The 25,296-nt window shown below is 35.2% G+C and overlaps 1 protein-coding gene across 1 annotated transcript in view; it reads left to right on the top strand.

The window, feature by feature from the left end:
- LOC144342154 (putative protein-lysine deacylase ABHD14B) overlaps positions 1-24,293 on the top strand; it is a 30,492-nt gene extending 6,199 nt beyond the window's left edge. The window contains exons 3-4 of the mRNA XM_085497251.1: positions 19,500-19,726; positions 21,923-24,293. Of these exons, the coding sequence (XP_085353377.1) occupies positions 19,500-19,726; positions 21,923-22,108 (413 nt within the window). The 3' untranslated portion in view covers positions 22,109-24,293. The remainder of the gene's footprint in view (positions 1-19,499; positions 19,727-21,922) is intronic.
- The last annotated feature ends 1,003 nt before the right edge of the window (positions 24,294-25,296 follow it).

Genomic DNA, 25,296 nt, shown 5'->3' on the forward strand with positions numbered 1-25,296 from the left:
GTGGAAACCATCATTTCTATTTGTATTTGTGGAAACCATCATTTCTATTTGTATTTGTGGAAACCATCATTTCTATTTGTATTTGTGGAAACCATCATTTCTATTTCTATTTGTATTTGTGATAATATTAATCTATATTCTTAAAACAATTTGTGATGATGGAGAGCACTGATCTGACATGAAAGATGGCAGAAGATGACGAGGCACTGACTGTGAATCACACTCTCCTGATCTAAAATAAATCAATCAGTACTTTTTTTTTACCTTGCCTGTAACAGGGAAAAATTTCTGTCCGGCGTTGTCGTCGTCAGCCTTGTTGTTCCCGTCGTGAATAATTGTCATTGTGTGCATAATAACTTTACTAATTCTATTCCAAACTCTATCAAACTTGGTCACCTTATTCATCAGTATAAAGTCTTCCCTGAGTATGAATGACAAATGTCTTGTATGAAAATATCATGCAAAAATTGAGAAAATCTAATATTTTGACTGTTTCTACTTGACTGATGACTGATACACATTCAAAGGTCACTGATCTCAGTGGAAATATGCATTGTTGTCTGTGTTCAATGAAACGAATCATTTATCTTGTATTAATATCTTTGGTATCCCATGGGAATACTAGACTGGGTTTCAAAACCTACTCACATTTGCAAACCTATAATCTTTAGAGAAAACAAGATGTCAGAAGAAAATCAATATAAGCACTCCTATGAATTGGGTGCCAAACTTTGATCAAGATCTGAAGCTAATAGAAAATCTGTTTAGTCCAAAGTTATCAAATCAAAAAAATACATAAAAACAAAACGTTGCATCCACATTTTATAAAGAAAATTGTACTCAAAAATAGGTACTGTAGAATAAATTATTTTCGCTTGGAATTTATTTTTACTATTTTCGCTGAAGGGATGATTTCGTGAAAATAAAATCCAGCGAATATACTGTTTTTCCTATATTTCACATTAAACTCATCAAAAATCAGTAAAACTAAATTCTATACAAAACGCCCAAAAAGCCTTTTCAGCGAAAATTAATTCCAGCAAAAATAAAGTATTCCACAGTATTCTGTATTTGTCAAAGAGTTCATTCGACAAATGAAAATTCACAGGAATTTGTTTCAGCTATTAGAACAGAATGATAGAGCTTTTATAGTCTCCACTGGACACCAACTACAATGTAACTATTTTATGATGTTGCAAGGTTGTCTTCACACTAGTAAAACAAAATAGTTAATTTTGTATTTAGAATAGTGCTAAATATTAATAAAAATGCGACGATAAACAGCTACGCGTGTCATTGTTTTTCTACATGCTTAACGACGAGGCTAATTAAAATAGATTGACAGACGATTATGCAAATCACTGCCTCCTCCTCGTTGAAAGTTCTGCGCATGCTCCACTCAGTCATAACATCAACAATATGGCTGCCGCCGGTGCTAACACGTTTATATCGTAAAACGTTCCTTGTAAAAAGAGAAAACCTGGTCCGCCAAAAAAAAACAAAAAAACACATGAATGCAGAGGTACAGTTCAACCTGAAATTATTTGATGCTGGTTCATATTATGACCAAGATGTTTTCATGAGTTCTGACTCCAATTCGGGCTGATCAGTGACATGATGACGCTTTGGACCACAGTCCCTCTTTGTTGAAGGACAACATTTTTTTTGTCCGAAGGCATTATAAAACTGACTAATTATACATTTGTCGTTTCGCTGTAACGATCACCGTGCTGATAGCATTGCGATGTAGTAGTGGATAAACACCATTCAGACCATCGCTGTGCTGTCATCGATAACTAACGTTTCAGAGGGAAAATACACTAACTTGAAATGCTCGGTTACTTAAAAATAAAAAATACCCCGAAAATTACAGAAACATCGGCAACGAGATGCTGTTTTTAAACACCGCGGAAAAATCACGCACTCTGCGATGCCATCTCGGTTACCATAATCGGAAACCCCCTTGTCAGCTAGCATGCATCTGTAGTGATGTTGCAAAGTACGTTGTATGGCCGTGCTCTGCGACCTCTGGTACTATATGGCACTCTATGAATGAGCTATTTCCAGAGGTCAGGGTATTTACAATAGTTGTCTTCCATTTTGACTTTTTCTCACCGGCGTTTGAGCGATTGAGCACAAAAACTGTGAATAGCCGTTGTGTAGCAAAATATTACGACCCATTTCAACCTGGCCGTCTAACTTTGCATGGTTCATTTCACCGGAGATCGTGAAAAACTGCGTCAGACAGAGTATTTTTTAAAGGTTTGAGGAATGGTAAATTTAGACTCAACTCACCCAATGGGGATCGCTATATTTGTATAACTGTATGAATATCTCATCGGCTTTACGTAATCCATTGTGCCCCTTCCTAAGTGGAAAAGACAACACAACGCCATGACAGTTTTCACGAAAGGTTTCATAAATATTTTTATTTTATTTTTTTATCTGACGATTGAACATCAGCAAGCGTCGGTGTATGATGGATTTTGTCATGTCATCGTGAAGCAATAGCCATTTTTGTGGACGATTAACGTCACTTTCATAAAACGGCCATTATCTCCGTTCGTGTTTTCTGGTTGGTCAGAGAGATTAAAAATTAATTAGCTCCTACAGTTTTTGTCAGTTTGTCTTGACATTCTCACACTATTTTGACGATGTCTCTACGAACAAAAGGATGTCTGGGCATATTTTTAAAGCTTTGCATTCTCGGACAATGACATTCAAAGTGTGAAATACATGTACTGACCGGGATTGACTATACGGCACACATCCTGCTTGACAACTTTGTAATATGAAAACAAAACATACTACATATACGCCTGGATGCCCCTTTGTTAATAAACAACTGATAAACGTTGTGTGAAAGTTTCACTCAAAATAAACAAGAATTGTGCAAGCTATTTAGATTTTAACTTCTATGGTAAACTGAAAAAGACAAGTGGAGATAATGGCTAATTTGCATAACCATTCACTCAGTATAAAGTTTGTTAATATTCATAATTAAAATGGCTGTAACAGTTCCAAATTTAAACCTATTATTGTTTTGTTAAATGTTAAATATAGTGCATAATATGGGGATCCGTCATTACTTTTTTTTCACCATGTTTTTTTTTTGATTATTTATGTACAGCCTTGCTAAATCTTGCTGAGCATTCAAAAGAGAGAATGTTTGTACCAGTTTTCTATATTTTAAAATCGTCTTTTTAGTATGTTCCACTATTATATATATATTATAATGCTGTGAAAGTCCGTAAACCGGGACTTATAATTCGGTTTCCGTCCGTGCGTCTGTTCGTCTGTGCGTTCGGAGTCATATCTCAGAATCCCTTGGGCCGATTCTGTTCATTCTTTGCATGTGCTTAATACTTTATGTGGGACATACAGTACAGTTCTTGTGAAAGCTTTCAAATTGGCTTTTGTGGCATCATTGTTGCCTACGCATGGCTTCATTGTCACCTCAGCTTCGCGTCATTGTAAATTGAAGCTGTGTTCTCCTCGCTTATTCTGTGACATCATCAAGGCCTCAGCTTCGCAGTCTCATGGCATCAACATGGCATCAGCTTCAAAGTATTGCGACATGAGTATGACCTCATTATTTTCACATGGAAAGGCAGTAAAGAAAAAACACATATACAGAAGTTCAATATGTAATCGATTTTAAATTCAAAGCGGTAAGGGGAATAAAATAATATGACCAAGAGTAAAATGACATTTTAAAAATATATCTTGTTTAATTATTTAATGTTGCGAGTATTGGGTACCAAAAACTACAAGTACATTGCAATCTGCAAGGTGACGAGTGTCATATTGACTGCAAGGAAAATTATGATAAATTTAAATCACACAATGCAATCTTCGTTCGGATACAACGCAATTTGCTATATGAAATGAAACAGTTCTTGTTATAAAATTACCTTATTTTCGTTCATTTTATTTGCTGGTAAGAGAACAGATTCAGATTTCTCATTTCGGTGGTATTTTTGACTCCCGTGTGCGAAGCACAAAAGGAAGTCTTTGCAGTTACCCTGTCTGAATGTCTGTCTGTCTGTATGTATGTATGTATGTATGTAAATGAGCATACACACGCCTTCACGTCGCTCTCCTGGTAAATCGATTTTTCATCCTTTTATAGGTCAGTTATTACACTTTATTTCACTGCACCTTTTTTGTAACCTTCCCGTTTTTGGTTGGTGCTTCTCTTGGTTGTTTTGGCAAAAATCTGCCTTGTTCTCAGTTGTTTTAGTTTTCTCTGTTTGTGTTACTCGTCAAGAGGCCTGCCAAGATGGCCGCCTCCATGACGAGTACACGTGTCAACCCCTTTGCCGGGTTGACACGAAAACATGGAGTTAAATGCATGTCACTGGATGGCGTTAAAATTGAAAAATATGTTGAGGCTTTCTCACAGCTTTGTGGTCCGGAAAAAATTGTTGCAGCTTCTCGTGCTAATGGCAGCGTAATTGTTTTCTTTAATTCACTTGAGTCTGCCGAATCTGTGTGTGCATCTGGGTGTGGAATTGAGCACACATTTATTACTGTACAACCACTCGTGAAACCCGCAACGAAAGTCGTGCTATCTGGTGTACCCCCGTTTATACCCGATTACCTACTACAAGAACAACTTTTACGGTATGGTAAAGTAGTGAGCAAAATAAATACAATCCCACTAGGCTGCAAAAGTCCCAATTTGAGACATGTTAAAAGTTTTCGCAGACAAGTATACATGCTGTGCGATCAGGATAAACTAGAAGGTGTTCTTAATATCGTTTTTGAGGAGCGTACTTATCGTATTTATTTGTCAACGGACGAAATTATTTGTTATAAATGCCACAAAAAAGGCCACACTCAACGTAACTGTATTCAGACTATAACACCTGTACCTACACCCGCAGTCACTAACAATACAAACCCACAAACTGGTATTCAAAACGATAATAACGTAAATCAAAACCCAAACCATGACGATAGCACTCCCCCAAATGATATGCAAATCGATAATGTTACAGATAGTGAAAACAACACAATCGATACCATACAAAACGTTAATATAAGTAAAGACACAAATATGAACGAAGCGATCGACACAACGTCATCTGAACCAGCTCAAAACAAACAATCTGCCACGCGTTCAGTCCTTTCTAATGCAAATGATGCCTCTCAAAATGAGTGTGTCAATGACAATACACCCACACCGTCACTCATTCAAACAGACCCGCATTCCACTGAAACAATTGACACAACCACTCGCTCAACTGAATCTGAACCAAACGGCTCAACAACTACCACTGGTGCGGCAGAGGTACAAACCCTCTCCGCTTCTCCTCTCTCTTACGCTGCTGTCACTGCAACGCCCATTGATGTCTTTGACAGGAAGCAGACCTCATCATCCTTTCCCTTTCACGACATGGACGATGTGGAGTCTGTCGCTTCTGACGTGTCAGATGTGTCCCAATTTCTCCAGGAGGAGAGTGCAGCTGATTTAGAAGTTTCTCTACTTCCACATGACTCTTTGCAGAAATTTCTAGACGAGTCCTACAACTCAAAACATCTTATGGAACAAGCAAGCCAGTTTTGTCCTGACCTCCGCTTACTAATAAGATCGCTAACTGATTTCCGCAAAAACAATGACCTGCCTTCCAAGGAAAAGGTCCGCATCCAACGACTATCCTGCAGAATCGCTAAAAATATTGGGATCACAAGAACACCAGTTGAAAACAAACGGAGCAATGAAATCCTCGATAAAAAGCGTGGTATTTCTACTACCTGTAGTAGAAGGTCAAAAAGAGATAAACAGTAATTGTATCAACTATAATAATGGATTCTCCACTTGTGACGTATCAATGGTCTATTTGTTGTTCTCATATTCATCCATATATGAGTCTTAGTTTTATTATATTATTTATTGTTCCAATAACTGGATATATGTTCTTCATAGTCATTGCTTGTCAGATTTTAACATCTGTCTTCTTGCCTACATTGTGCTATTTAATATCCTTATTTGTCACAATCATCAAATCGATTTTGGGGAGTGTTTTCACAGTTGAAATGAAACTCTGCTCTGCTACTAGTCTTTCAGGTATGGTCACTATGGCAACAATGCTTCTTGGGTATAATTTGTACTGCTCAGTCGTTGATATTATAAAATCAAACATGCAGATTGCTCTTGCAGTCGATATTCAACTATCCTCCGTTATTTGTATGATAATTTTGCCAGCTATGTTCACCATAGCAACAACGTCCGAGCTCTTCGGGTATTGTCTACTCTGTTCATGGTTTAATAATGTAAAACCATGCCTGGAAATTAATTCCGGAGTTGATGTTCAACTCTTTTATGTTACATCAAAGATTGTAACTGGTGTGTCAACTATCACCGTAGCAGCAATGTTTGTACTCTGTGGCAATTTTTTACATTGCTCATTGCTTAATACTATATACACAGTTTTTGGTTTCACAGCTGACTTTCAACTATTCTATGTTACACCTGAGTGTGTAACGAGTGTACAAGCTATTGTCACCATGACAGCAACGTCGTTATCTGGGCTGTGTCTATATCACGCATCGTTTAATATTTTAAAATCAAAATTGAAACTGGTTCTCATAGTTGAATTTCAACTCTCCTATGTTACACCCGAGTGTGTAACAAGTGTACAAACCATGTTCACCATGGCAACAACGTCGTTATCTGGGCTGTGTCTATCTCACGCATCTTTTAATATTTTAAAATCAAAATTGAAACTGGTTCTCATAGTTGGGTTTCAACTATTCTATGTTACACCTGAGTGTGTAACAAGTGTACAAACCATGTTCACCATGGCAACAACGTCGTTATCTGGGCTGTGTCTATATAACGTATTTTTTAATATTTTAAAATCAAACTTGAAACTGGTTCTCATAGTTGGGTTTCAACTATTCCATGTTACACCTGAATGTGTAACAAGTGTACAAGCTATTGTCACCATGACAACAACGTCGTTATCTGTGTTTTTCCTATATCAGGCACTGTTTAATATTTTAAAATCAAACTTGAAACTGGTTCTCATAGTTGGGTTTCAACTATTCCATGTTACACCTGAATGTGTAACAAGTGTACAAACCATGTTCACCATGGCAACAACGTCGTTATCTGGGCTATGTCTATATAACGTATCTTTTAATATTTTAAAATCAAACTTGAAACTGGTTCTCATAGTTGGGTTTCAACCATTCCATGTTACACCTGAATGTGTAACAAGTGTACAAGCTATTGTCACCATGACAACAACGTCGTTATCTGTGTTTTTCCTATATCAGGCATTGTTTAATATTTTAAAATCAAACTTGAAACTGGTTCTCATAGTTGGGTTTCAACTATTCTATGTTATGCCTGAGTGTGTAACAAGTGTACAAGATATTGAATTGGTTTTTCCTGGTCTTGTTCTCTGTTTCGTACATGGCTGATGTATCTGCGCTGACATGGAACGTCCATGGATGTCGTGACGCATTTAAACGATACCAACTTTTCGAGTTTCTCAAAATTAATCATCCTAGTTCATTTTATTTTCTACAAGAAACACACACCATCCAATCCGATGAATCTACTTGGCAAGTTGTCTGGAGAGGACCGATTATTTTTAGTCACGAAAACACACACTCAGCTGGGGTGGCAATATTATTAAACCCAAACAGAAATTTCACTATTTTAAATGTTGACAATGTGATCACAGGACGACTATTGCATGTTCATGTTGATATCAACGGTCTCCCGGTTCATTTAATAAATGTTTATGCACCCACCAATGGCCCAGAACGTGTAGAATTTTTTCAACACGTAAAAAGTCTCATTAATAGATTGAATAATGACCCCATTATAATGGGAGGGGACTTTAACTGTACTCTCAATGCTAATGTAGACAGAGCTGACAGCTCTGAACCACATGCTCACTCTTCAACATCTTTGCAACACATTATCCGTCGTTTCAAGCTCGCAGACGCATGGCGTACTCTTCATGCTACCGCTAAACAATTCACGTGGTCAAGGCATGAGAGTAAATCGCGGATTGATACATTTTATATCTCGAAATCTATTGTATCAAGAGTCAAATCATCATCAATTCAACCACACTGTAATATGTCTGATCACTGTCCTGTTAAAATACTTGTATCTTTTAATCACACGAGTACTCGGAATCCTGTATGGCATCTCAATCTCAGCCTCCTCCAGGATCAAGAATACTGTAATATAATAAATGAGTACTGGTTAAAATGGCGTCGAGAAAAAGCTCGCTTTGAGTCTCTATCTGTATGGTGGGACATTGGTAAACTTAAAATTCAACAGCTGACTAAACAATACTCTGCTAGACTTGCAAATACATACAAACAGAATAAAATCAAATTAAATGATGAAATTAAATCTATTGAACAGGAAATAGCTAACAATCCTGCACTTAGCAACAAGCTGGACGAAACAAAGTCACTTCTTGAAAAATTAATGATGACAGAATCTAAAGGAGCCGCTATTAGATCACGCTATAAAATGTTAAATGAAAACGACGCCCCAACATCGTTTTTCTTTGATCTTGAGAAATACAAAGGAAATAGGAAAATGATGTCGCAGCTAAAACAACCGAACGGCGAAGTTACTGAACTACAAAGTGGAATGCGAAAACTAGCATGGGACTTCTACAGCGATCTTTTCTCTCCAGACAATGTCTCACCAGAGTGCCAAAATGTAATCTTGGCGGATCTACCCCAACTGAACAGTATCAAGCGTGAAAATTGTGACGCACCTATCACTCACGAGGAACTGACAAATGCAATGAAATTAATCTCTAGCAACAAAACTCCGGGAATAGATGGTCTGCCCGTTGAATATTACAAACACTTTTGGCCCATTTTGGGCACTGATCTTCACCAGGTATTTGAAGCTTCGATCGAGGTTAATCAGCTTCCTATTTCTTGTAGGCGAGCGGTCATAACGCTTCTACCAAAGAAAGGGAACACCAATCTTTTAAAAAATTGGCGACCAGTGAGCTTGATGTGCGCTGATTATAAGATCTTAACAAAGGCACTATCCCTCCGTTTAAAAACCGTCTTAGGTGATATTATTCATTCTGATCAAAGTTATTCCATTCCTGGTCGACAGATATACGACAATATACACCTCGTCAGAGACGTCGTTACATATGGTAATGAACTAAATATAACATTGGGTATTGTATCCCTCGATCAAGAAAAAGCTTTTGATCGGGTGCACCACGGATACCTTTTAGAAACCTTAAAAGCATTTGGGTTTGGCCCAGAGCTGATTAAGTATATACGACTTTTATACACCGACACACAAAGTCTTGTTCGCATAAATGACTCTTTGACCAGTCCCGTGCAGTTTATGCGTGGTATCCGACAGGGATGTTCACTGTCAGGACAATTGTACAGTATTGCTATCGAGCCGCTCCTGCACAAAATTCGTACCCAAAGCGGCATTCGCGGTATCATAATTGATAACATGCCTGAACAAAAAGTAAACCAAACTGCATATGCTGATGATATCAGTTTTTTCATCACCGAAAACTCCGATTTTGCCAAACTGCAGGAGTGGCTTTCAATTTACGAGAAAGCTAGCAACTCGCGCATCAACTATGGTAAATCGCAGGGCTTATGGGTTGGTGCATGGAAAACTAGAACTGACAAACCACTTAATATAGGTTGGAACAATAACGGGTTGAAAATCCTTGGTATCTATATCGGAAATAATCCCACGTTCGTGGATAAAAACTGGTCCGGTATCTTAGAAAAAGTTGAGGTAAAGCTAGGTCAGTGGAGCAAATATGCACCTGTCATGTCCTATAGAGGGCGTGCTATTGTAATTAATAACCTTGTAGTATCCAAATTGCTTCATGGGTTGATATGTCTGTGCCCGCCCACACATATTGTTGAGTCTGTCCAACGAAAGCTCCTTGACTTTTTTTGGCAAGGTAAACACTGGGTAAATGCAGAAGTTGTCTACTTACCAATAAATGAGGGTGGACAAGGACTGACGCATCTACCAACGCGCATTACTTCATACCGTCTGCAATTTATACAGCGATATCTTTACTTCAGCTCAGGTCACCCTTGTTTCATGTTTACTGACTTCTTTCTTAGAAAGTTCCAACACCTGAAATATGACAAACAATTGTTTATTACTGAATTCCCACAACATTATAATATGCCTGATTTCTATCGTAACTTACTAAAAACCTGGCGGTCAGTCACATATATTCGTAAAGATACGCCATCTAATATGCATAATCTATGTCAAGAACCGTTGTTTCACAATAAACTAATCCTACACCATCTACATAAAACGCCATTGAATCTCACACACTTTATCGAGGCCGGCTTCACAAAAATTGGTGATCTCATCGATGGTAATGAATGGCGCTCAGCTGAACTGCTCCATCCTCATATTAATATGTACTCCAAACGTGTTCTTAATATCGCATTGAATGTAATACACAAAGCAATCCCAGCTCAATTTAAAGAAATATTACAAAAAACTAACAATGCGCCAAATACGAATGTCACGACTACCACATATTCTCTTGAATTAATCTATAGAGATGACGATAATGACATATTAATAAACTGTCCACTGTATAAATTAGAAAAGGGCACAATTTATAAATTTCTAATCTATACCCGAAAACTGATAAAAGATCCCACCCACCCAGGCACACTTTGGTGTGATCTGTTATCTCTTGACCCCGACAAACCAATATTTCAAGATTGCTACATTGCACCGCTAACGAAAAAAGATGGAGATTTACAGTGGCGACTTCTTCATGGGGCATACCCTACTGGAGGTTTTCTGGTTAAGTCTGGTTTACAACAAACAGATAACTGTCCATTTTGCCAGGATAAAGACGATCTCGTCCATATTTTTGTAGAGTGTACAAGACTTGAACCACTCTTCAAATTGTTCAACAGCATCATACAAAATCTATTTGACGGAGAAAGAATACCACTATCACAGTATCTACTAGGCGCCACTAGAGGCAAGAGCATAACACAGAACCATAGATTACTATGCTACATACTCGTCTCATTGAAAGCAGCTATCCACGTGACACGGGTAAAGAAAATGAAAGGACTACCGAAAACGGACGTCACTCAAGCCTTTAAGGCGAGACTAAAATGGAGAATTAACACAGAGTACAACTACCACTATCTCAACCATACCGTTGACCAGTTCAAGTATCGGTGGTGTAACAACAATGCGCTGGCATCCATTGCAGAAGATATACTCGTCTACGCGGATTATTTGAAATAACACCCTTATGAACATTATCATCATCGTATTTGTTAATAACAATGAGAGCTGTATTATTTATAACGATTAATACTTAAATAGTATCTTTACTACCTACCTGAACAATACTTACTCGTCGTATTTATTCGAATTTGATATCTTGGTTTTCATGTAAACCTATATTTTTATCTTTTTTAGTTATGTAATAACAGAAATGTAAATATCTTTTTTATACCTGCGAATAAAAATTAGAAATGTATGTATGTATGTATGTATGTATGTATGTATGTATGTATGTCACTTTTTTTGTTCCACCATTATCTCAAGAACCACTAATCAAATTTTGGTAAAACTTGGTACATAGAGGCTCTGGGATAATGCGCAGAGTTGATTAGGTTTTGGTAAAAATCTATGAATATTAATTACCTAATTTGCATGATACTTAACTGATTTTTAGCTGTTCCAAGACTGTTCCACTGATATCTAAAGAACCACTCATTGGATTTTGATGAAATGTGGCACATGGATGCTCTGAACTAATGCGCAGATTTGATTAGTTTTGGGTAAAAATCTATGAATATTAATTACCTAATTTGCATGATAATTAACTGATTTTAAGCTGTTCTATGACTGTTCCACTGATTTTTGATAAACCACTCATTGGATTTCAATGAAACTTAGCACATGGATGCTCTGAACTAATGCGCAGATTTGATTAGTTTTGGGTAAAAATCTGTTAATATTGTTAATTATCTAATTTACATAATGATTAATCAATTTTCGGCTTTTCCACTGATATCTCAAGTACTAATTATAACATTTCAATAAAACTTGGTACATAGGTGTCGTATGACACTGCACAGACCTGATAGTTTTTAGGGTAATATCAGTACATATTAATTACCTAATTTGCATAATTAATTAATTTTCAGCTTTTGATATTTCGAGTAGTAATGATCATGTTTCAATGAAACTTGGTACATAGTTACTTGAGGACTGTGCAGAGACCTAATTAGTTTTTGGGTAAATATTTGTGCATATTAATCATCTTTTTAGCATAATTAGTTAATTTTCAGCTTTTCACCTGATATCTCAAGTACTAATCATCACATTTCAATGAGACTTGCGACATAGATATTCTAGGACTATGCAGAAACCTGATTAATTTTGGGATAAATAATTGTGCCTATTAATTACCTAATTTGCATAATTAGTTAATTTTTTGCTGTTCTATGGCTGTTGCACTGATGTCTAAAAACCACTCATTGGATTTCAATGAAACTTTTAAAGAGTACCCATCACATTTCAATGAACCTAAAACTTTGCACCATATTAGTTTTGGTAAATATGTATGCTTCTTAATCACCTAATTAACATAATTAATACTGATATCTCAAGTATTGATCATCACATTTGAATAAAACTTGGTCCATAAATGCTCTAGGACAATAGACAGCCTGATTAATTTTGGGTTAAAATCACCTAATTAACATAATTAATACTGATATCTCAAGTATTGATCATCACATTTGAATAAAACTTGGTCCATAAATGCTCTAGGACAATAGACAGCCTGATTAATTTTGGGTTAAAATCTGTTCATATTAATTCTCTAATTAGCATAATAACTAATATTTTTTTGGTTCTAATCACATTTCAATGAAACTTGGTACATTGTGCAGACCTTATTAGTTTTACACTTAAATCTGTTCATATTAGTTACCTTATTTGCATAATTAGTTTTCAGCTATTCCGTCAATATCTCAAGTATAAGTAATTTTGAATTAATTTTTAATGTGTCTCCAAAACTCTCAGCACACGGGAGTTCTTTCTAAGCTTTTTTTGATTCTGTGTTTGGTTTAGTTTTAGCAGAGTCCAATCCCATGCTCGGACTACTAATACATGCAAAACACACGTACACCGCCTGGTGCGTCGGCGTTGTCGCCTGCCATCTTGGTACAAAGTTCCAAAACAAGTGCGTACATTTCTAACTATGATTGGATGGTTGTGGTGGAGTCGGTCTGGTAAAATTTTACATCCAATTTTTAAAATTTAGTCACGATCAGTGACCTAAGCTCGACCTATACGTACTTTAAAAGTATTCTCACAAAAAATATTTGTGAATAAAGACGAGCCACATGCCCTGTAAAAAATTGAATAGCACTTGACATGCAGAATTAATTTATTGGGCTTCAGAAAAAAACGTGTCCAGTGGTGCCCAGTCGATGAACAATTTGAAACTCAGGATACACACGGAAGTCATTTGATACTGAATACATGTATCATCGACCCCAATCTGGTTTACCTTATTTCCCAACTTGCAAAACTGATTTGTATCTCAGCCCAGTTTTTTTTTAATTTTTTTGAACTGAGGTCAAATCTTGGCCGTTTGTCAAAATATACCGATGTTTTTTAGTGAATAATTGTGAAGCCTGTCACAGCACAAACAAACTATGTGAATCGACGCAGGAGATTGGATGGTACGACGACCCTTAAATTAGCGTCAAATACAACAACATGTTACTACATCATTGATTGGCCGAGAGTCACCTGATCGGAGCACACAACCTGGGTCACAGAACCATATTTGTCCGTATTATCAACTTTGCGAGAGAACCACACCCACATTTTCAACCATTTTTAGCACGGAAGTTGCCAACAAATGTTGAAAAACTCGTGAATTTTATGGATTTGAATAAAATAAAGCTAGCGATTGGTAAGACTGGTTAATAATGTATCCCTCGATGCTCTTCGATTTTTTAAAATTTTATTTCAAGGTCAGAAATGCGTAATTGAAGTTCCATCGATTTCAAGGCGACTGTTTCACCGCGACAACTGTATGCCGTGTTGTAGTTTTGCAAGGTAAAACAAAAATATAATAAATAGTACTTGTTTAATTATTTGGTTTTATAGCCCGCAAATTACGGGACATGATCCCCATGAATTACGATGAATAAATGCTGATTGTGTTGAATGACTGATGTCGGGACCGTTGGAGAAACCAATGGTGATATTCCAAACAAATTATTGGTACACGGTCGGTAGAAAGACGAGATTTTTCCAGATATTTACAAACATATTGTCATACTAAATATATGCAAAATTGACAAATACACTAAGAGATATTAGGCTTTATTTTAGCCTTAGAAATATTTTCTTTCACTTTAGCTTTTTAGCTTCATGGTCCTTCGGCTTGTCTTCTCCTTGGGGAAATAACAATAATTATACAAATTGTAAACTCAACACAGTCAGGAAAAGAAACCCAGACAACCATGTCATACTTCTGTTGAAATACATTTTGTAGCAGTGCGTCACCTCAGAATAAGTTGTTTAAAATAAAATAGTCAATCCCAGCCAAATCTAGGTCAAAGGGTCAGATTGCGTGCATAGATAGTTAAAACAAAAAGTATTTGAACTTTTGATGGTTGTTCAACATCTATGCACGGTTACTAAACTTGATCTATGAAAACCAGAAAATTGTTAGTAGTCTGAATTTTTGCACAGTCAAAAATAAAGCGGAAATTCAACAAGCGGTCGCAAAAGCGAGCGATTAAAAAACGGAAGCGGGCGAGAGGTTGGGCGAAATGAGTTCTGTACTTCTTTGTTTGATGAAGCGATGCTGATGCCACATTGTCGCCATAATGAGGCCGCAATGAAGCAAAGCGATGACCGCCTCAACTTTTTATGTTGCGACATTGAAGCGACGCTGAAGCCATAACAATGCCATGATGATGCGATGCTGAATTGAAGCGAAGCTGATGCTGAAGTGAAGCCAAAGATTCCGCGAGAACTGTACTGTATGCACATGCAGTGGTTTAGCAATTCGATTCAAAACGACCGACTGGCAGCCATCTTGTTTTTTGAAAATGTTGTATTTTGAACATGCTTTGTCAGTTTTCATTTAAATTTAGTACATATATTATACATGTTAGGATACATGTCCCTGACCATTCGTGAGTTCCTGAGTCTGTCCGTCCGTCCGTCCGTCCACCTGTGTGTCCGTGCGTCAGTCTGTCCAGTCATATTTCAGAATCCTGTGGACCAATTCTGTTCATTCTTTGCATGTGCCTAGTATCTTATGTGGGACATATGCACATGCAGTGGTTTAGCGATTCGATTCAAAATGGCCGACTGGCAGCCATCTTGTTTTCTGAAAATGTTGTATTTTGGACATGCTTTGTCAGTTGTCATTCGAACTTGGTACATAGATTATACATGTTAGGATACATGTCAATGGCGATTTATTTCGCAATTGGATCAAAGATGGTCGACTGGCAGGCATCTTGTTTTTTGTTTTTTTATGTGGTATCTTGGACGTGCTCTGTCAGTTTTCATTCAAATTTGGCACATACATGTACTTTATACATGTTAGGATGCATGTTCATTCCAATTTGTTTCAAAATCTGGTCAAGGATGGCCGATTGACAGCCATCTTACTTTTTGGCCTTACTGCTATATTTCCACAATTTATGTACAATATTGATTTGATTTTTACACATACATTATACATATCAGTGTGTTTCATAATCAGATCCAAGATGGCTGAATAACGGTTGTTTTTATTTTACTACTACACGGAACACATGTTTTGATGTAAATAAACAATCTGTTGTATACGCCACTTGGAACTGAAGTTTCAAGGACACGCTCGCGACAACCCCTCCGCTTTAATATGACGAGATTGAGATTTTACAATTATATAATTCTAACAAAATAATGCCTTCTATGCTCACTTGTCATTTTTTTTACAAATTTCAAACAGATGATTCATGAATACAAATAAAGATTTTACAAATATAGCAAATTTCACAAAACCAATTGAAAATTTGTATTACGAGTACGAATCAAGAATTCACAAATACAAATGGAGATTTTACGAATACAAATTGAGATTTTATGAATATGAATGTCATTTATAGATGTGAACATAAATATTTTTAATGAATATTCACTCAGCCTTCCATGGGATTTAAACAAAATAATTTCTATTACCTTTCTCAGTTATCTCATTTTATTATTATTGAAACTTTTATTGTATTTTCAGTTACTTTATTTTTGATCTTTATCTTCTTGTCTCTGTCATGCCTTAACTGATCTTAAACTTTATATATACTTCATGTTACAATTATTCACATGCATTTGATTGACAATCTAATTAAGGTAGCGGGACTATTATTTGCATACTTGTTTTCATCTTTTAATTGTGACTAAATGACTACAAATAGACCCGGGAAAGTATATATTTTTAGAATTGCCAGACTTCAAGCTTTTCACAAGTGTATTTTGCATGCCCGTATCTGCATTCTATGATTACTCAATCAAAAGTGAAAAATTACTTTTTCTGTAAAAAAAATAATTACGCATATATGCTGGCGATAAGAAGTATTTTTTCACTTTTCCTAGTTGTTCAATAGTCTGGTAAATTGAATGTGTCTGGTCAGTTTTATTCGAGCAATGCGTTTTAAAAAATAGTGTGTTGAATTTCAATTACTGTTTTAGTCACATTGCCCCCAACTCAAACCACAACTCGTTGGTAAATAATCGATGAAATAGTTTGTCTGGACACATTCAAGTTCCATTCATTGTCACCTTAAAGCTGTGAAAATTTGGTGTTAATCCGACGACAATAAGTATATGTTATTTTTTGTTAAAGACCTTGTATTTTGAAAAACATAAACTCCTAGAAAACGTCCATGAAGTAACAGCAAAGATTTTCAAGCTTGTTTATCGGCACAATCAATTTGTTTTCCCATCAAGGTCTGTTTTACCATGTGTAGGGGCATCCAAATGTGTAAGGCTATTAGAAACCAAAAAAATAAAGGAATGGGATAGCTATAATTGGATAAATTCGGCATATGAAAACACCAAAATCAATGATTTTTTTCAGTGGCTGTGTGACCTTGTGTCTGACACATTCATATGCAAATGACTAATCTGTGAAACAAACAGGGGCGGAGACAAACTACTTGAATGTTTGGAAACACTCATTGTGTGTCAGATAGCTACTGATAACACATCCTAACATTGCTTTGTCTTGAGTTTATCTTTGAAACTTATAGGCACACAGATTAAACATGTGTTGTTGATTTTGGAAAACACTACTGAGGCTGCCTTGCTTCTCTTCAGAAAATATACATTTTAACCAACTTACATGACATTCTATGTTATGTTGACTTTATCATATGAAAGTTTATAGTGCATTTCATCAATTAATAAATAAATGTGAAAATCGTAATTTTCAACACAAATAATAATCTTACTACCTTAAGCGACTATTAAAATTAAGTATTTTCTGTCATTTTGGAACCAGATATTTGTGCACACAGACATGTATGTAATTTTTTTTTTGATCCGATTTGTCTTAAGTCATTTCTTTTTTTTTTTGACCATTTGTTATTTCATTCTCACAGCCTTTTTGACTCCTGTGTGCGAAGCACAAAAAGGGAGTCTTTGCAGTTTATAGTGTGCCCCACTGTGTGTGTGTGTGTGTGTGTGTGTGTGTGTGTGTGTGTGTGTGTGTGTGTGTGTGTGTGTGTGTGTGTGTGTGTGTGTGTGTGTGTGTGTGTGTGTGTGTGTGTTTTCCATCGATATCTCAAGAATCATACATTGTTTTTTGATGAAACTTTGTGCATAGATGCTCTGGGCCAATGCGCAGATTTGATTAGGTTTTGGTAAAAATCCATGCATATTAATTACTTAATTTGCATGATAATTAACTGATTTTTAGCTGTTCCACTGATATCTAAAGAACCACTCATTGGATTTTGATGAAACTTGGAACATAGATGCTCCAAACTAATACACAGATTTGATTAGTTTTGGGTAAAAATCTGTGCAATATTAATTACCTAATTTGCATAGCGGTTAATCAATTTTCGGCTTTTCCACTGATATCTCAAGTACTAATCATCACATTTCAATAAAACTTGGTACATAGATGTCATAGGACACTGCACAAACCTGATAGTTTTTAGGGTAATATCAGTAGATATTAATTACCTAATTTGTATAATTAATTGATTAATTTTCATCTTTTGATATTTCAAGTAGTAATCATCACATTTCAATGGAACTTGGTACATAGATGTCATAGGACACTGCACAAACCTGATAGTTTTTAGGGTAATATCAGTAGATATTAATTACCTAATTTGTATAATTAATTGATTAATTTTCATCTTTTGATATTTCAAGTAGTAATCATCACATTTCAATGGAACTTGGTACATAGATGTCATAGGACACTGCACAGACCTGATAGTTTTTAGGGTAATATCAGTAGATATTAATTACCTAATTTGCATAATAAATTAATTTTCAGCTTTTGATATTTCAAGTAGTAATCACATTTCAATGACACTTGGTACATAGTTACTTAAGGACTGTGCAGACCCCTGATTAGTTTTTGGGTATATTTGTGCATATTAATTACCGTATTAGCATAATTAGTAAATTTTCAGCTTTTTGCCTGATATCTCAAGTACTAATCATCATATTTCAATGAGACTTGCTACATAGATCTTCTAGGACTATGCAGAGACCTGATTAGTTTTAGGGTAAATAATTGTGGATATTAATTATCTAATTTGCATTATTACCGGTAGTTAATTGTTTCTATGAATGTTCAACTGATATATAAAGAACCACGAATTGGATTTTAATGAAACTTTTAAAGAGTACTCATCATTACATTTCAATGAATCTAGAACTATGCAGAGACCCAATTAGTTTTTGGTAAATATTTATGCTTATTAATCACCTCATTAACATAATTAATTAACATTGATATCTTGTTTACTGATCATCACATTTGAATAAAATTTGGTAGATAAATGCTCTAGGACAATAGACAGTCCTGATTAATTTTGGGTTAAAATTTGTTCATATTAATTCTCTAATTAGCATAATAATTCATAATTTTTTTGTTCTGTTCATATTAGTTACCCGTTTTACACAATTAGTTTTCAGTTTTTCCATCAATATCTCAAGTACAAGTAATTTTTAATTAATTTTTAATGTGTCTTTAATACTCACAGCACACGGGAGTTCTTTCTAAGCTTTCTTTGATTTAAACTGACATGTGCATCGGCCAGAAAAAAATCATTTTTCTGGGGGTTTTCTGGGGGTATGGGACTTAGATTGCAAATGTATAGCAGTTGTAATCCAATTATTCTGGTGAATGTTTTAATAATCTCATTTCCTGAATATAATTAACGCTGTGATTTCAAATTTCCAGGTCTTGGTTTATCAAAAGATGTGAAACTGACAGTTGATAAAGGAGAATTCTTGCTGAATTTTATCAAAGCTTTGAAGCTAGAGCATTCTGTGATTGTGTCGCCATCGATGAGTGGTACATTTGCCTTGCCATTGCTGATGAAGCACCCGGAAGTATTCCGTGGATATGTACCAGTTGCACCTACTGGAATAGATCTGTTTACTCCAGAGCAGTTTGCCAAAATTGAGGTAAAGTTTAATACCGGGGGTATTACATGTCCATTAGTTTTGTTGATGATGCAAACATTTACTTAGTAAAACAGACACGATGGAAAGTGGGAAAAATAACATTGTTGCAATTCAGTTATTATAATTTTGTTTTTCACTGTCGAACATAGTCCAAAATGGAGATTTCTGTTTTGTGGACTGTCCATCCGTCCATGATTAAACTGATTTTATTTAAATTTCATACAAAAAACAACATTTGAACGTATCATGAACTGTTTGTCAACCACGTCTGCGCCAATTTTTTTTATAAATTTAGTATAAATATCGCATTATGTTTTGTGATTTTATTCAAAATGTAGAACTGGTTTATGTGTGGATTGTGCAGTTTTATTTGTATGATATGAGAATTTATTGCTGTCAAAACTGCACTGAAAAATTCTTTTAAAACGTGTTAATTCTTGTGTTCTTTTTTTATCATCAAAGACTGTATTTACTAAGAATTATATTAAAGTGCCTGTGCAATGCCCACCCTCACGTTTCCCATTTTAGATCTGTGTCCCACTGAAAAGGGTAGTTATTGATTTTTTTGCTGAAAATGATTATTCGTATCCAAGTAAATTTGGAATATTTCTCGTGTTGTAGCCACGCCCCACCTATCCTGAAACGGTTGACTGTTTCCGGATTTCCGTCTCCCGCCGAAAGTGCACCACCAAATGACAAAATGTGAGAGGAAGTCATACCTCTGAGCCGTAATAACACTGGTCGTTCAGTATACTTTTATACGATATACATTTTTTGGTCAGCGTTTTTTCTTTTCTTTTTTTTTGTCTATTTTATTTTTTTTTGAGAGAGAGAGTTTTTAGAAGTTGTGTTGTGGACAGTTGCAGTGAAACGTATAGCCATAGTGTATGCATTCACACGTTTCTAATCGATCCAAAGGTGCGACATCACTTAACCTTAGATTCATTCAACTGTCCTCGTCTGCGTAATAATTTATGAAATAAGAATCCGGGCTTGGTCAATGTGTTTCCACCAAATAAAGTTTTAATATGATGTTATAATTATGACAATCACGCCATGGATCAAGCTAACTCGAATCCACTCTGAATTTATCTGTATTTGTGTCGATCTTGATTATTTTTGTTATCCAATTAAACGCCGCTTTTAACACACTTGCCCTCGCCGTGACCCGACGCGTTCACCTATTTCAACAAAATGTTGATTTATTTCCACGCGGCTGTCATTTATTTAGTAACTGTGATTTGTCGTTTTTTTAATTATTTTATAGTGATCACTATAATAGTCTAATGTTTAGAATGTCAAAATATGTTCTCTTTTATTTTAATTTTGAAAGTTTTACTCAGACGATCGATGAAATAAAACAGTGTAGTGACGTATCTAGTAACCTGCTATATAACGAGATAATTCTGACGTCAAATTCTATTTTGTCCAGCGACAGTGTACAAACGTGCGTCGGTGACGATCACGGTGACCAGCTACACCAGAACGGACATATTTCACATCTAACTCAACCCCATGCAACAAAAATTGATACTATGTGTTCATTATGGTCCATTCTTCCTCGACGAACAAGTACATAAGTGACAATATAGTCAAAGACGAGAAAACTGCACAAGAAATTTGCCTTATTTACACGTATCGGCAATGCAAGCTGCCATGCGACTTCCCCTTCTGACGTCACAAGGGGAATTTCTGTCTGCAAATGAGAAGCTAATGAGGAGCCTCGTTTTAAAATACACAAAAATAAAGTTGCCATAGACTGAGTTTAAAACACATTTTTTCACTTAAAAAAAATAATTCATGCCTAGAAACATAGAAATTAATAATATTTATGTATCAATTGATAATTTTAGGCGTGAAAATAGCAGCCATTTCACAGGCACTTTAAGCATGTTTTTGATTATCAGAGTAGAAATAACTATGGTTATATGGACACTGGTAGACATGCATATTGTCATTCTTGATAACCTGTGATGTACTGATATGTGTGTATACTGAATAGCTTGTCATACACATACATGTACATCAAATCCACTATAATTAAACCAAGTGAATATAATATTCCCCCTTCTACACTACCAGCACTAATTTGTTATAAATAAAACTGAATAAAACTAACCGTTATAGAAATAAATACTTCCCAATTATAACTGACTTCATGGATTAATCCATTTCTCTTTTTTTATTTTGATACAGGTTCCAACTCTTATTGTGTATGGAGAAAATGATCAGTCACTTGGTGAAACATCTATGAAGATTCTTAGAAATATACCCGATAGTCGGGTATGTGTCATAGAGGGCGCTGGTCATCCAGCGTACTTAGAGAAGTCCACAAAGTGGCATAATTTAATGTACAACTTTCTCACAAATATTCCCCAGTAAATGAGATACTAGGTTTGTGAAAGTAATAATAATCAATTAATTCGAAAGGATTATTTAAGTAATCAATAATTTACCAGTGAATTGTGTTAAAGTTAGATAACTGGCAAAACTTATTTGACAGTACTTTTAATTTTAAGTAATTTTACCAAAAATCGTCAGTTTACTGATCAGCCTCACATGTTGTGCTGCAATAGACTAAGTTATGATTTGACTAGACTACAATAAATCCCATAATGCATTTCAGTTCCACTTTTACTTTGGGTTTGCAATGTTGGCTTGGACACAATAACAATGTATAAATTCATCTGATACATTAAAAGGATGGAACCTAATGGCTCTACATGAAACAATTCAACATTCTGGTTTTGCTACAATGTATGTTAATGAAAAATGCTTCACATTGGATACTGATAAGAACATCTTCGAATGTCAAACAGAAAATCCAACATATGACTTGATGACACATCATTTCTATTTATGATGTAGTAATTGTTATAGGTGAAATACTCATTTATTTTTGAGAAGTTTGTCTTGTGACCCAGTTTTTTTTGTGTGTACATTTTTCTGTTAAATTTCTAAACTGAAAGTATTGGTCATAAAATAAACTTTCCTCACACCTCTTTGTATTTATTTATTTACACTTTATGTTTAACCTCTATGCTGCTATTAAAATGCTTTAATGAGAACTGTTATTGTTATGTATTAATTAGTAACCCTGACAAAATATGTTTATCTATGTTGATTTTATTGTTTCATCATGACTAGGAATTTTTTTATTGCAGGGAAGGGCTCTATTGGCAGAAGGCAGCTTTGTTTATTTGTCTACAGCAGTCTTGTTAGACAATAGTTACTATGCAAATTTTGCTTTACATATTTAATGTACAACTGTGATTCTCTAGCAAAGCACATGTTATGTAATGATAAAGAATAATTAGTCCTGATGTCCCAAAAGGAAAAGTATTCAGCCTTTATTGTCAAAAAATATAATATTGAGAATCAAATCCTAGTAAAATCTCAACTAGCCAAACTGTGCGAAACTCAACCTTGCATGTAAATAAGTTGATTACTCACCAGTGTTGAGTTAATATCATGAATTCTGTGTTTGTGAATCAGGTTTAATATAAAATGCATAAATTAAGAGGGATGTTTCACAGAGTACTCGCAATTAATGGAAACTTGGACAGCTGACTGAGAAAATAACGGCTTAGTCTTTTCCACGAAACGAAACAAAACGAAATGAAACCCAAACCCTAACCCTAACTCGCATTTTTTTTTTCATTGGCCCAATAATATCTGAGAAAATTTCACACTGTGAAATACGAACGTGACGATGTTTGAGGTCGTTCAAAATCTAAGGTTAGGGTTAGGGTTAGGGTTTCGTTTCGTTTCGTTTCGTTTCGTTTCGTTTCGTTTTATTTTGTTTCATTTCATTTCGTGGAAAAGACTAAGCCGAAAATAACGCTTAGATTGTATGAATTATTTGTGAATCATTATTGGGATAGTTTGCAGGCTTGACTTTGAACTCTAAATTTTTCTTCTTTTTCATGCACAGTCTATGAATAAATACTATACCGATAATTGTACTTTTCTGCATGTGGAAAACCATTGAAATTATTCATGTTTGTGATACTGTTTTTGAGATACAATTTTAAAATCTTTTCTAGACAAACAGTTTTTCATTTTCAAATTGTCTTTATGTATATTCTTGGTTATTTGAAGGAAAATTATCACTTTTGAAATTTTACTGTTTCACAGATGCTTGATAAAATGACATACTTGTTTGGTAGGGCTGGTGTTCATTGTAACATTGCATGGCTGACATAAAAAGACTGGACTAGGTGTTCATTGTTACATTGTATGTCATGTGTGTAAAAGTAAAATATTCCAATGATCCTATCAACTTTTTTTTTCTTTATTTCAATGATTTGTTATGGGTGATCATAGATTTGTGACTAACACATCGGGGGGGGGGGAGTATGCACTATAATAAATTGGATATAATGTATATTCAGTTCCTATATATTGTCCAGATTGTATATCAAAAATATGATGCTGTTCTATTACAGTATTGGAGTGGGGTTTAACTTGAAACCAGCAATTGGGTGCATATTGTGCTAGTTTTTGATTTTGGAATCTTAATGTATTTTGATCGTGGGATTATATTATTAAAAAAATCTTTAATTTAGCAGTTGTTGAACTCTTGTTGTTCCTGTGAGTGTTTGTAGTTCTGAAAATTGTTTCAAATTCAGTTTAGTGAGATCATTGTTGGAATACTAATAACCATGTCAAATTATGCAAAACATCAATTTTCTTTTTAAAAAAAGCACTATATAAAAACAGCTGAGCTAAGTCAATAGTGATGTTGCATGTTTTCTTTAAAATTTAATTTGCTGACACTTTATTCTCCAATGTCTGATCCATATTCTCATCATATTAGTAATCTTTTAATAGTTTGTCTATTTCACATTTGTTATTGTGGCATACAATCACTGTGGTAATATTCATAGACACATCTACTTTAGTGTTAGAAGGTCCTTCTGTTTATACCTCCATGGTGTTATGTAGTGACCTTAATGCTGATATAAAAAAAGATGGGAACTCTATGGGTTTGCAGCAGCTTGATTTGAGAGGAAATGATCTCCATTGTTCATGATCCATTATGAACTGTACATCTGTCATTCATACATGTATACTTTTTGCTCTTCTATGAATTACATCACAATATCAATGACAAATGTTTCAATTTTTCTGGCACAAATGTATAATGCAAAACAAAGAAATCCCAACACGCGCCGTGTACCAGTATTAAGTCCATAAATTGCCACCTTCGATCACAAAGGCACAATGATTTTCGGAAAGTTTTTTTCCAAAATAATCTGATCAATTATTAAATCTATAATATGTCTGCAAGCTGCACACTTTTAAAAAATATTCCACCTATATATTTATTACTGTGGTTATTATGTTTCAAGCAATATTGAAATTTACCTAAATCTAAGAAAAATTATTAGACAAACACTTATTAGACACAAAACATGTTCAGGTGTAAAATGAAATCAAATGAGTTATGGCAGAGGTACATTACTTGGGGTTTGCAACGCGCACAGTACTCTATGGTGACATCATGCCAAGATCCCATTCAAGTCTCATCTCGCAGATAGCGAGACTGATGCTACGACTTTCTGACA

The sequence above is a fragment of the Saccoglossus kowalevskii genome, chromosome 3 (genome assembly GCF_978046115.1).
Source record: "Saccoglossus kowalevskii chromosome 3, keSacKowa6.1, whole genome shotgun sequence".
Classification (NCBI taxonomy): Eukaryota; Metazoa; Hemichordata; class Enteropneusta; family Harrimaniidae; genus Saccoglossus; species Saccoglossus kowalevskii.